Raw genomic sequence first — 13317 nt, 5'->3', positions numbered from 1 at the left:
TCTGAGGGATAGGATTTATGACTATTTGGCAAAGCATAGTGTGACTAAAGGCAGTCAGCATGGAATTGTGAGAGGCAGGTCATGACGACCTCACAAATCTTATTGAGTTCTTTGAGCAGGTGTCAAGACAGGTTGACGATGGTCAAGCAGTGGATGTGGTGTATATTGACTTCAGCAAGGCATTTGATAGGGTTCCCCATGGTAGGCTCATTCATAAAGTCAGGAAGTATGGGATACAGGGAGATTTAGCTATCTGGATTCAGAATTGGCTGGCTGACAGAAAGCAGAGAGTGGTTGTAGATGGAGGACAGTGTTGAGTAGTGTCCCGCAGGGCTCTATTCTTGGGCCTCTGCTCTTTGTAGTTTTTATAAATGACTTGGATGAGGAGGTTGAGGGGTGGGTTAGTAAATTTGCAGATGACACAAAGATTGGAGGTGTCGTCGATAGTATAGAGGTCTACTGCAGGCTGCAGCACGACATAGACAGGATGTAGAGTTGGGCTGAGAAATGGCAGATGGAGTTCAACCTGGATAAATGCAAAGTGATGCGTTTTGGAAGGTCGAACTCGAATGCTGAATATAGGATTAAAGACAGGATTCTTGGCAGTGAGGAGGAACAGAGGGATCTGGGTGTGCAGGTACATAGATCCCTCAAAGTTTCCACCAAAGTGGATAGGGTTGTTAAGAAAGCATATGGTGTTTTGGCTTTCATTAACAGGGGGATTGAGTTTAAGAGCCGTGAGGTTTTGCTGCAGCTTTACGAGTCCCTGGTGAGACCACACATGGAATATTGTGTCCAGTTCTGGTCGCCCTAATATAGGAAAGTTACAGAGGCTTTGCAGAAGGTGCAAAGAAGGTTTACCAAGATTCTGCCTGGATTGGAGGGCTTGCTTTATGAAGAAAGGTTGAATAAGCTCGGACCTTTCTCTCTGGAGAGAAGGAGGAAGAGAGGAGGCCTGATCGAGGTGTACAAAATAATGAGAGGAATAAATAGAGTCAATAGCCAGAGACCTTTCCCCAGGGCAGGATTGACTGGTACAAGAAATCATAGTTTGAAGATATTAGGAGGAAGGTATAGAGGAGACGTCAGAGGTAGGTTCTTTATGCAGAGAGTTGTGAATGCAGGGAATGCGTTGCCAGCTGTGGTAGTGGAAGCAGAGTCATTGGGGACATTTAAGCAACTGCTGGACATGAACATGGATAGCAGTGAGTTGAGGGGTGCATAGGTTAAGTTAAAGTATTTTACTTTAGGATTAAATCTCGACACAACATCGTGAGCCAAAAGGCCTTTTCTGTGCTGTACTTTTCTATGAAACTATTCTATTACATGTAAGAGCATGTTGGTGCATTCTGCTTCATAGAGATGACTAACATCGAGGGCCGAAGGGCCTGTACTGCGCTGTAATGTTCTATCATCAACCTGCAATGAGTGAAGACATGGTCAAGATTCATGTGACCAGGATTTGTATCACAGATTACCTGTACTGTCAAAGTACCTGATTAATAACAGTTGCCACTTATCACATCACTCACACGTAGAGCTTGATGCTCAGATGGAAAATAAACTTAATCTGCACTCTCGGGGTGTGGTCACAGCCAGTTCCACTGTGCATTTACGATTCCCAAGGTAATGTGGCGTGTACTCAGTAGAGTGAGTCTGAGGCCCAGCCTGCTAATCCAGGAGCCTTCCTGAACCTCTGGGTTCCTTTCATTCTTGCACTTGCTGTCAACCCCATCAGTGGTGAGCTTCCACATGTCTTTGAATGATGACTTCATTTCCCACTTTACCTTGAACCAGGCTCTCCAGATAAATCATTTCGACCATCAAGTCCATACTGCCCTTAAAAGAGCATCTCACCCAAACCTATTCCCCCTACCCTATACTGCTGCTAATCCACCTAGCCTGCACATCCCGAGACATTATGGACAATTTAACATGGCCAACCCAACTAGCCTGGGCATCTTTGGACTGTGGGAGGAAACCAGAGCACCCAGAGGAAACCTGTGCAGACACAGGATGAAGGTGCAAACTCCACACTGAACCATTGTTGCCACCAGCTCTTGGCATTGAATCCACCTCGACCTCCCTTTAGCAAGCATGCAATATCAGAATTATTGCAGAATTCTTCTGCAGAAATTCCACCAAATCACAAAGTTATATATTTGTTGCCTTCTTACTAGGAGGTCACAGTTCTATACTGTTGGGAGTGAAAAAGAATAAGTTAGAGACTTTATGATGTGAAAGTCTCCAGTTTTAAGTTATACATGTTGCTGCTTTGCTCCTTTTTGTGTGATTTGCAGACTGACTGGTTTCTCCCTGTTTCTTTCGGTAATAAGATTTGTTATCCAAGGGGAGTTTTGAGCAGGTATTGACATGATTAATACTTTTATTGCCATACAGAATAATTTAAGGTTTTGAAGCCATTATTGCACAATGGGAGACAGATGGTGGCCATACACACAAACTTATAACTAATTTATTTCTGCAGCCAGCTTCACTAAATATTAAGCTCAGGGATTCTATAGACATTCTAGGGGTGTATAGATTTTGAGTTTTGGGTTAAACCCATAAACAATAGGAGATCTGAGTTTCACAAATAATTGTGTCTAGACATATTCATTCAAATGAGGCATTCACTCACAGATATTCAATCTGGGACATTTTGGAGACTTGAGATATCTCAGACTCTGCAGAAATTATACAAGTCACCTGCCTCTTGGCAGCTATCTTAACAGCCATTCCTGGGGATTCTGTTTACAGGCAGTTTAAAACGTAATTATCTTATTAACTCTAGCAATCATAAAAATATATTCCATGACAGACTATGTAACATTTTTATGTAAATTGTAATAGTCACTTTCTGAGATATTCTAGCTCAGATGAAATCCTACTTTCATAATACAATTTTAATATAAACTATATTCATGTTATATCTTGTAATTAGTCATATTTATTTTTGCAAACTTCATCCAAAATATTGATCATTAGCAAATTACTGTCGTGTACTACTTGTACATCTGCAATTTAGTTACAAGCAACAGGTATCAGTACTTTGATAAAGATCACATTGTTCAGTTAGCATGATTGGATATTGAACAAATTTGTTGAAGTGACTGAAATTTCCTTCAGAGAGAAAACGAATTCTCACAGAACCAGCGGCATGACATCAAGAGTCGCTAATCAAATTGATATATTTGTTATGGTGTCTAATTGCTTTAAAATAATTGGTGCAATACTGCAAAGGAAGTAATACATGACCATGACAATGACTGTCCTTTAGTCTGCACAGTAGTTTTGCGAAACTCAGACAGCACATGACTACCGAGACAAAAGCGAACTAACCTGTGTTCAACCATTACTCCAGGAACCTTGGCCCCATAAATTACCTTAAATGGTGATAACATATTCTTAATTGATATGATTCTAGCCATAAATTCAAAGTTTAATTTTAAAGTAAATAACTGTGATTTTAGTCTAAAATTGCTTTGGAAGTTGTCATAGCAAATGGGGTTATATTGTGAATTGGGTATCCTGTTAGATTCTTTTTCTTGAGACTCTTACACACTTGATGCAACTGCAATACACCAACTTCTGTAAACAGCCAAAACTTATTAAGCAAGTAGAAGCTTTGGAGGATCACTTAACACTCTTCGCAATGCTTGTGAGGCGTGTCAAGAGAGGTTCTCTGAACAAAGGGACCAGTTCTTCCTTTATACAAGATTTTACATCGCAGTCAGTCATGCCCACAAGGCAGCCCTCAGCCACTCCCCCATTGTCACATGCCACTCAAGACATAATGTAGTGATTTGATTATTTCCAGAAACAATGTAATTTAGATCATTAATTAATAGCAAGATCTGATATAAATCTTTTTTTTTAAACTGCAGGGTGTGGTTAGCAATATCCTTATTGATTCTAAATAGTTGGAGATGCAATGTAAATTTACTCTGATAGCAGGAGATGGCAGTGTAATTTTTTTACATTCTACCTGCAAGACAGAGAAACATACCACCCTACCTCCAGGACATCCAATTTCTTGAAGGTCAGCAGAGCAAATTAACCCTTTAACATCTCATCCTACTTGCAATTTTCTCCCTTTAAAATACTTAGATATTTCTTAAACGGCCTGTTCAGACTTGCTATGATACTCACCTCTGGATCAGATGGCAATGGAACCCAGGTACCCCTGGCTCAGAGGTAAGGACGTTCCTACTGGGCCACAAGAACCCCTCAAAAAATTATATTGTTTTGTAAATTTTTTGTTCTCCTCAAAGTGAGGGATACATAATTCCTTGTCATGTGAAGCACAATACATTTTAGTATCATCTTAGTATCACTTCAACCATGATTGCCAGTTAAGCAGTGCTAATCTCAAGATAGCATTTTTCCTTTTAATTTAAGCTCAGCAATGCTTTAGTTCCACAAAGCCATCTAGATTCTAGCTGGATTGGAATTCAATGCCCTTGTCCATCGCTAACCATTTTTGTGAACAGAGAACTTTAACAGAAAGCCATTAAAATGTACCTACCTATAAAGTGTGTGGATGGCTACCAGTCAATTAAGGCTACAATAATTCAAAATAGTTTAGCCTTGTGTAATTGCTAACCAAAAGAAACTGCGAATGTTGAAAGTCAGAAACAAAAACAGAAATAATTGAGAAACTCAATAGATCTGGCAGCACAAGTTACAGCTCAAAGGTTGGAGGCATGGTGGAGAATTTGGAGTTATTTACTCAGCCTCGGTAATCTGAAATGTTTTCAGTCAGGAATATTCAGCAGTATATACTAGTTATGTAATAGTGAATAACTGCATACATTTATTAAAATATTATGTAACTTGTTACAATCTGGTTAGAGGTTAACTTGTACACCTGTTCCTAGTATTACACAGCTGGCAATCAATACTTGTATTTCCATTGCTATCAATTAGCTATTTTCATGGTGGATAATTTTGCTAAGATTAATTCCACATGGCAATGTTCTCCTTTCTCTTACAGACGGCTGTCTGGAAATCACCTTGCACAGATTCCCATGCATGCTTTTGCTGGCCTCTACAATCTGAAAGTCCTGTAAGTATCAATATTCAGGTCACACCAAAATTTTTCAACTACTATATTGAATACAAATATTCACATTACCTCCTGAAATCTTCACCCAGGTTCAACTCAAGGTGTAGAATGGAGGACCGAATTGAGCATCCTTTGCACTGGAGTAGTGCACCATGCTTATATTTGAATAATGTTTGGATATCACATTAAACCATCGGAAAATGTTTTTGAGAATGCTCGCTTTTAATTGCCCTTGCTGTTTTTATATAGGCAAACTGTTTAATGTGAGCAGAGTCAATAGCTTTTGTTAGTTTTAAAGAAAAGATTCAAGAAATGTGTACATGTGAATAAGCTTGGCTTTATATTAAGTTGTAACCAACATTCCTGTAGGAAGCTCCTGATAACAGTTCCATAAATAAATTCTCGAAAAAGATATTAATGCTCACAGAATGTAGAAGGCCATTTCATTCATTTTGCCTACAATAGTTCTATTAGTTAGTCTGGCTCTGTTACATGGTGCCAATCTCCTGCCTTTTTCCAATATTCCTGTGCACGTTTTCAATCCAAATAATCGTCCAATGCCCTCTTGATTATCTCAATTGAACCTGCCCCCAGCATGTTTCCAGGCAGTGCATTTCATTCCCTAATTACTTGCTGTGTGAAAAGGTTTTTCTCACATCACCCTTATTTCATTTGCCCCCATCACTTTACATTTATGTCCCTTTGTTCTTGTTTCTCTTACAAGCAGAAACAGCTTCACTCTATAAACTTTCCTGCCCATTCATGATTTGAAAACCTTGATCAGATCTTTTCTCAGCCACCTTCTCTCCAGGGAGGACAGTCCCAACTTGTTCATTCTATCCACACACCTGAAGTTTCTGATATCCGTAATCATTCTAGTATATCACATCTGCACTCTCTCCAATGCATTTACATCTTTCTTATAATGTGATGCCCACAACTGTATACAATACTATAGCTGAGATCTACCAAATGTCTTGTAAAAGTTCAACATCATCTCCTTGCTCTTGTATTCTATACCGTATTAATAAAGCTCTGTTTACTGCTCTCTCCACCTGTCCTGCCACTTTCAATGATCTGTACACATCTACATCCATGTCCCTCAGCTCTTTCCCTCCCTTTTGAATTGTACCCACTGTTTCATATTGTTGTTCAATGTTCTTCTGACCAAAGTGCATCATGGTGATCATGCAACGTTTTTCAAATGATTAAAGAACTGTACAGAAACTGAGACTATCTGCCTAACATTGGAAACTAATATTTCTTCTTTCCCAACATGTTTTATGGGATGGGCTGAGTTCCTTGAATCAAACACAGTCCTTGATCAAAGAAGTGGACATTGGAAAGGGGTGGGAACAGAAAGAACCAACCTCTACATTTGTTCCCAATTTTTCTATCACCCTCTCCCCTCGACACACCTCCATGAAAACCCATCCCCTCCCTATTATTGGTTTTCGTCTTCCATAATGTTTGGACTCTTGGATTGGAGAGGGCGGTACTGGGGGAGCTGGTGCAGAAGAAGGGTGCTCCTTTTGGTAGCACTTACAGCTCCCTTGGTTGTATTGCTGAGCACAAGAGGCTTCCAGCCTCTGGCTGGTACCTCTGAATAGACAGCGCTTCAGCCTCAGGCCCCTGTGGTCTTGCCACTGCTTGGTTGACTTGTGTTTTCTTGAGCCTTTCCAATAAGAGGCAGCTCAGTTTCTTGTCAGGTCTCCTTCAAGCAGGTAGGATCCCTGACTCCACAACATAATTCAGCCCATAATGTGTGGAATTTATGAAGTTACCCAGATATCCATACAGATATAGTCCATGAATTGATGAGTACAAGGCTCACTCCTCTTTTCCCTCTCCACAAAGTCAATTAGAATTTGGGAGGGAATGTAATTGAGTCAAAACTTAAAGATAGCAGGTTTCGCCTCAAATCCTAACCTCAAGCAGGCAAAGAATTCCAGTCTACACACACACTGACCCCAGGAATATGAAGCCTCTACACCAAACACAATGTTGAATTTCTAACCTCTCGAAGAAATCCCATTCCAGCTGCCTTTTTGCTAAAGACCTCTATATGATTGCAATATTAGATATACTATATTCCTTATCAAAGTTAATGACTGCTGAAAATGTGCAAATCACACATCAAATACCACCTAATCACTTTGTATTCACTGTGTTGAGCACAATGCCAGGTAATATGAAGAGCTCCTCATTTTATTTTGCAAGTTGAATTCCTATTTTACGAGTTTCTATTGCCTGGATCAATGTCAGAAAGTGGCTTTTGCCAAATGTATATTTCTGTTTTACATTAATAGAAAATACCTATAACCTCTTTGGAGTTGGGCCATCAAGTAGAAATTAGTTCTACATTTTTCATATCAACTACATCTACAATTGTTTGAAAAGTACCTTTGATGTCATGCAGTATTGATAGGATGTTGGCAGTCTTGAAGCAATGGCCTTTATATTCTTTGTTAAGCTAATATTTCAGCTTGGCTTCCAACACATTTTGAATGCTTAATCTATTATCAAATCATTGCACAAATATAGTTCCATTGAGCCAAAGTGGGATATATTCAAACTGATATTTCAGAACAATTACTCTTTTCTTTGAAGAAATTATTTGATGGTATAGCTCCGAATGTAACTGAGTCAACATTTTCAGGGGGTATTTTTAACCTTTCCCATTTGATGGGAAAAATCGGACCTGTGTCAGGCCAACCATCCATTTATCCTCCATTCACAACATTTCACATCAATTCAGTACAAATTTCAACCAGCTTAAAAAAGGCCCAAAATATTTCAACTTGCCAGGTATTAATGAAATGCTGCTGGCTGACTTTCCACCTCTCTCTGGCAGAACATTTGAAAGAAGTGGCAGAAACCTGTGAGACCTGGAGGCTGTGACCATGTGAGTGGTGGGACCAACTATTGGGATGTTCAGTGGAGGCTCAATGCTGACAAAGTAGGGTTAGGCTACTGCTTAAGAAAAAATAATGAAGATCTTTGAACTTAACGTTTTTCGGCCTCTTTGTGCCCCACTTCATTTACTTGCTGGGCTGACATGCTGTGAAGCTCAAAGCTGCTTCCAGTTCAAGCCATCTGATGGAAATTACAGGCAGGTCACAATGGCATCATCAGTTATGGCATGAATGTATGAAGAAACATTTCAGCCTGTTCTGAAGCAAACAGAGTAAAGTAAATGAATATAACGGCATGTCATCTCTCGGCTCCTGCAATGCAGCTAAGTGACTGGTATGCTTTCAACTTCATAACTTCCCTTTGTTTTCCTAACTTCCTTGTTTCTGTCAGATAAACTGTTCTCTATGTTATCAAATTTGGAATGGAATACAGTTGGTATTATCAAAAGTTGCCTGTAAAGAACATTAGCCCTTCTTCAGGGCTTATGCCCGAAACGTCGATTCTCCTGTTCCCTGGATGCTGCCTGATCTGCTGCGCTTTTCCAGCAACACATTTTCAGCTCTGATTTCCTCCAGCATCTGCAGTCCTCACTTTCTCCTGTAAAGAACATTGCCTCATCTTGTGTATTGATAACAGCCTAATTCATATGGTTGGAACATAGCAAAATTTCCCATGATACCACAACAATGACAATGTTTTATAATGACAGGTACTGTTGGTTTGCAGCTATTTTGAGGAGTTTAAGGTTTTATTAGTTTACAGATTTAGTGGATCAACAAAATTGTGATTTGCAAGTTGTCTCTTTCCAAGTTTAAGAGCCTTCTCAAGGGAAATAAATGAAAAGAAGCTCAATTATTTAGTTTCATTGTGCTCCAATTTATCTTTGACACTTCTCCCATTAATCACACAAATGCTTACAATGTCGCACTTAGCTTGTTCAGGGAACCAGCAAGCTCAGTTGGTCAAAGTGAAGTGCTTCACCGATAATGCAGCTTGAATGGCCATGATGGTTGAGTCAGTTCTTGCCTCTTTTCTTTGCTTCTTAGTTATATCATCGCAGAGAGACATGTGGAAAGTCATGACAAGTAACTCTCAAGGAATGAGGATACTGCTTGAAGAGAGAAAGAGAACATATTTCTGGGCAGTTCATAATCTGCGCTGTTGTTTTTAATTTTTGCTTTGTACAGTTTTACATCTTACACCTTCAGTATTAATTTTATAAAGATATTTTCACATCTCTACAAAAAGAAAACACACAAAGAAAGAACAAAGAATATCTCCAGATTATGATTTTTCATTTGCAAAAGATGTACAGGTATGAGATGTTCCTACTAGAAGTCATAATAAAATAATATCATGAGTTTACAAACCAATCGCAGCAATTTCAAATTATATTTTCATTTATTAGTTTAATTTGAATTATAATGAAAGATCCTGAAAAAAAATCAAGTTGCAGCTGAAAGACCTGCCTAATTGTTTCTGTACTAGACCCATCAAAAATAATAACTTCGGAAAAAGAATAGACCACTTAGCCCTTCAAGTCAATTTGTCATTCGAAAGAGAACTATGACCTAACTCTAACTGATACCTGCCTCTACTCTAGAATTATCAAGTTACTATCTGTTTTTTAATCTTATCTTGACCGTATATGTTTCAACCAATAATTCAAAGTACTTTAAAGTGACATGGTCTTAACAATAAGAGTCCATATGAAAAGTGCCAATTACTGCACTTCAGAGGACTTCCTTCAATGACAATTACTTCACAACAACTTATTTCCATAATTAGTAACATTCAGATGTGTGAAGCCAAAACTCTACAAAGAAGAAATATTTTGTTAACACATCGGTTAAGCCCAACAGTGAAGAATATCTGTTTGGATAAGAAATAAGAAAATGACTGCCAAATCTGAAATTGTCGACCATCATATTTTTTCTTTATTCATTCACGGGATGTACGCATCACTGCCAAAGCCAGCACTTGTGACCCATCTCTAATTATCCTTGAATTGGGAGATTTGTTTCGCCACTTCAGAGGGCAGTTAAAAGTCAACAGTTTTGTTGTTGCAGGTCTGGAGTCACACATTGGCCAGACCAGGTAAGATTGGCAGATTTCTCTCCCAAAAGGACATCAGTGAACCAGATTGTATTTTTACGACAATCGATCATAGTTTCATGGTCACTGTTTGTTATGTCTCGTAGCTAGTATACAGTTTACTTCTAAGAGTCATGGTCATGACATCATCACCTGAGGGTATAACAGTGTTAAGCTGCATCTTTACTGGGGAAATGAAGCATGACACCCTGATGGCGGTCTGCTGCTCTTCTGTGTGTGTTTGATCTTTCAGGATTAAATTCCCCACATCTAATTCTTATGTGTCTGGAGCTAGCATAAGTATTGATTTATTAGGTACTGTAACTCCCTACTAAATGCCGAAGCTCAGATCATGGTGGTAGATCAGCCATTATGAACAAAATTAGTTTTATATTCTAGATTTTACTAATTGAATTTAAACTCCAACATATACTGTGCTGGGATTATGAACCTATGAATCCTGAGCATTAGGCGGAATCTTTGAATTACTAGTCCAGTGATATTTCTGCTACACCATCATCTGCTCCTTTCCTGCTGTAGGAAGAGAAAGACAGGAGACTGGTTTTTTAAAAAAAAGCTTCTAAACAACTGCTCTCCACTGGACATTTTTCTGCAACCATTTGCATAAAAACTTTGTTTTTTTCACTTAGGTACATGTTTTACTGGTAAACAGAGTTAAGATAGGCAAAGTAAACAAAGTACTGTATTGTGAGGAAAGCAATAAATGTGTAAAGCGACAAAAGGAAAAGAAAAAGATGAAAGAGTGATTCGGAGAAAATAGCTTTCAAATCCTGAAATCTAGAAGCTTCCAGCTCTTTGATCAAGAGACCTTCAAAACGGATGGAGAATAAAAGACTTTATTAACCTGCTTTCTGTGCATGAACAGATTCAGTTACTGTACATTAGCTAATAGCACAGAGTGACTTTTCAGACTTAAGCCACAACTGATAAAGACGTATTCACTTCAGAAAAACAATTACAGAAACATTTAAGCAGGGACTCCAGTGAACTTAAATCTGTTTCGGTATCCCAGAGGGAGTGTGCCCAGGATAAATTCAGCTTTTCCATTTATTTCACTTTTCTTGTTAGCTAAGTAAACCTTCATTCATTTTGGTAGTACTTGGTGAAAAAAGAATCCTTATGGTTCAGCATCAGAGAGAATTAGCTACTGCTGTCAGAGGAGGCAGAAAAGAAGCTGTTTAATTAATATATTTTATCTTTTTTTTCCCAGCTTTCAAGGAAAACTGTGTTTAAGGCCAAACTTTAAACGATTAGGTACAATGTACTGTGCAAGTGTTCTTGTAGAATATTCCAGTTTGCTATTATTGTAACTTCAGAAATAAAATTTAATTTATTATAGGAAGGCTCTTAAAAACTGCATTGGCAAGTTATCTAAATTTTTTAAACCTTTTTCCAAAGTAATTTGACACATCTCTGGTTTCATTGTGTCTGGCAATAATAAAGACACATTCTTCACTTCTTTAAACATTTGTTGTTGATATAAAAACTAAAGAGTGCTTCAGTTTGATTCATTACCATTGACTTAGTACAATACATTTGCTCTCCAGAAGTTTCTCGGCAATTCCAAATTGAAGCAACAAGCATTTTTCATTTTTGTTACCACTATTTGATGTCGGACAGCTAGCTGGAGATTTAAGTAAAAGGATGTTTTCAGTCTATATTGGAATCTGCAGGGCATTTAAAATTTCAAATCTTCCATCATATCCTCCTTTGCAATTGAGAGATAAACTATAAGATTTTTGGTGAAGTTTTTGGACTATTTTATTTACATTTGTGATTCCATTTTCCAACGTGTTACTTTTAAGACTACCTGTATTTATGTAGTGCCTTCAACATACTAAAATATTCCAAGATACTTCACAAACAGGCAAAGAAAATTACATTACTGAGTTGCATATGGAGACACATGGACAGAAAACCAAAACTTATTCAGAGAGGTTTTAAGCAGAATCTTATAGAAGAATCGTGAGATAGAGAGTCGGAGGATTATGAAGAGAATTACAGAGATTAATGCCTTGGTGGTGCACTGGTACAGTAATTAAAGCTGGGGATGAGCAAAATGCCAGAATTTGAGGAATATAGACACCTCTGAGAAAAGATAACAGAAATTGCCTTTGGTGAGGGCATGGAGTGATTTGAAAAAAAAGACAATTTAATAAATTTGATGTAGAAATTAAGAGGTGTGAAAGAAAAGAACAATTAAATTTTTGGTTTAGTTTAAGCATTCAACAAGTTATTAAACATATCTAAAAGCTATTTCAACACATGCACCTCGCTGGGTATTTGTTCAACAAAGCAAGAATTATCTATGTCTTTAGAAATTAACAAAACACTGATCCAAATCACTAATTTAGTAAACCTCAAAAGTTATGATATGGTCACATATTCAATGTATAAGTAACTTAAACCCAATCAATGTGACTTCAAAACTGGCAGAAAATGATATTTTAGGAAAGTAATTAGGGTGATTCTATGATGTGGAGAAATAGGAGTTGAATATAGCACCTTTCACAAGTAAAGGACATCCCAAAGCAACTTACAGTCAATAAAGTAGTTTAAAACATTGCCACGTTTTCCTTATAGCAAATATAGTCACTGGGTTGCATACTGGAAGCTCCCACATCAGAAATGTGATATTTATCGATGGGATAAATATTGACCAGGACATCTGGGGCAGGTTCCCTGGCTCTTTTTTTGAAATGCCATAAGATCTTTTATATTGACCTGAGAGAGCAGGCATGGCCTCAGCTTAATGGCCAAAAGATGACACCTGTGATGGTGCCCATGAAGGAGCTGATCACTTTTCTCATGTATGTCTTGCATGCACAACGTCAGAGATGAGACTGCTCTTGATTGATTCACATTTAACACCAGGAAGAACAGAGAATTAATGGCAAAAAATGCAGTGTTGATAATGGGAGACATGGTAGGCAAAGAGCCTGTTTCTGTGCTCTATAAGTAAAAGGATGACTTTAGACTTACCAATATCTGGAGAAAATTGTGGTGGCAACAACATGCAGTGGAAACAGACCCTCATGTTGTCAGCAACATTAGATTTAAAAGTGGTCGAGACATAACCTGGCCAGCGATCAAAATAATAGGAATTAATGGATGATGACAAGGGTCAAGTGGTAGGCTGTGAATGTATGTGAAGGGGGAGGTTTGGGAATCAAAGAAGTGCAATTAATTCAGTGGAAAGACTTCAGAGAACTGGGATG

At 38.2% G+C, this 13317-nt stretch overlaps 1 protein-coding gene across 3 annotated transcripts in view; it reads left to right on the top strand.

The window, feature by feature from the left end:
* lgr6 (leucine-rich repeat containing G protein-coupled receptor 6) overlaps positions 1-13317 on the top strand; it is a 257272-nt gene that overhangs the window by 138102 nt on the left and 105853 nt on the right. For all 3 annotated transcript variants that reach the window (XM_043716816.2, XM_087973621.1, XM_087973620.1), the window contains exon 3: positions 4997-5068. In XM_043716816.2, the coding sequence (XP_043572751.1) occupies positions 4997-5068 (72 nt within the window). The remainder of the gene's footprint in view (positions 1-4996; positions 5069-13317) is intronic.

The sequence above is a fragment of the Chiloscyllium plagiosum genome, unplaced genomic scaffold (assembly GCF_037043375.1).
Source record: "Chiloscyllium plagiosum isolate Xiang-an unplaced genomic scaffold, Cpla_swu_hap1 HiC_scaffold_26, whole genome shotgun sequence".
In the NCBI taxonomy this organism is placed as follows: Eukaryota; Metazoa; Chordata; class Chondrichthyes; order Orectolobiformes; family Hemiscylliidae; genus Chiloscyllium; species Chiloscyllium plagiosum.
Note: the sequence above shows the minus strand (reverse complement) of the source record. Positions and strands in the feature narration are given on the sequence as shown.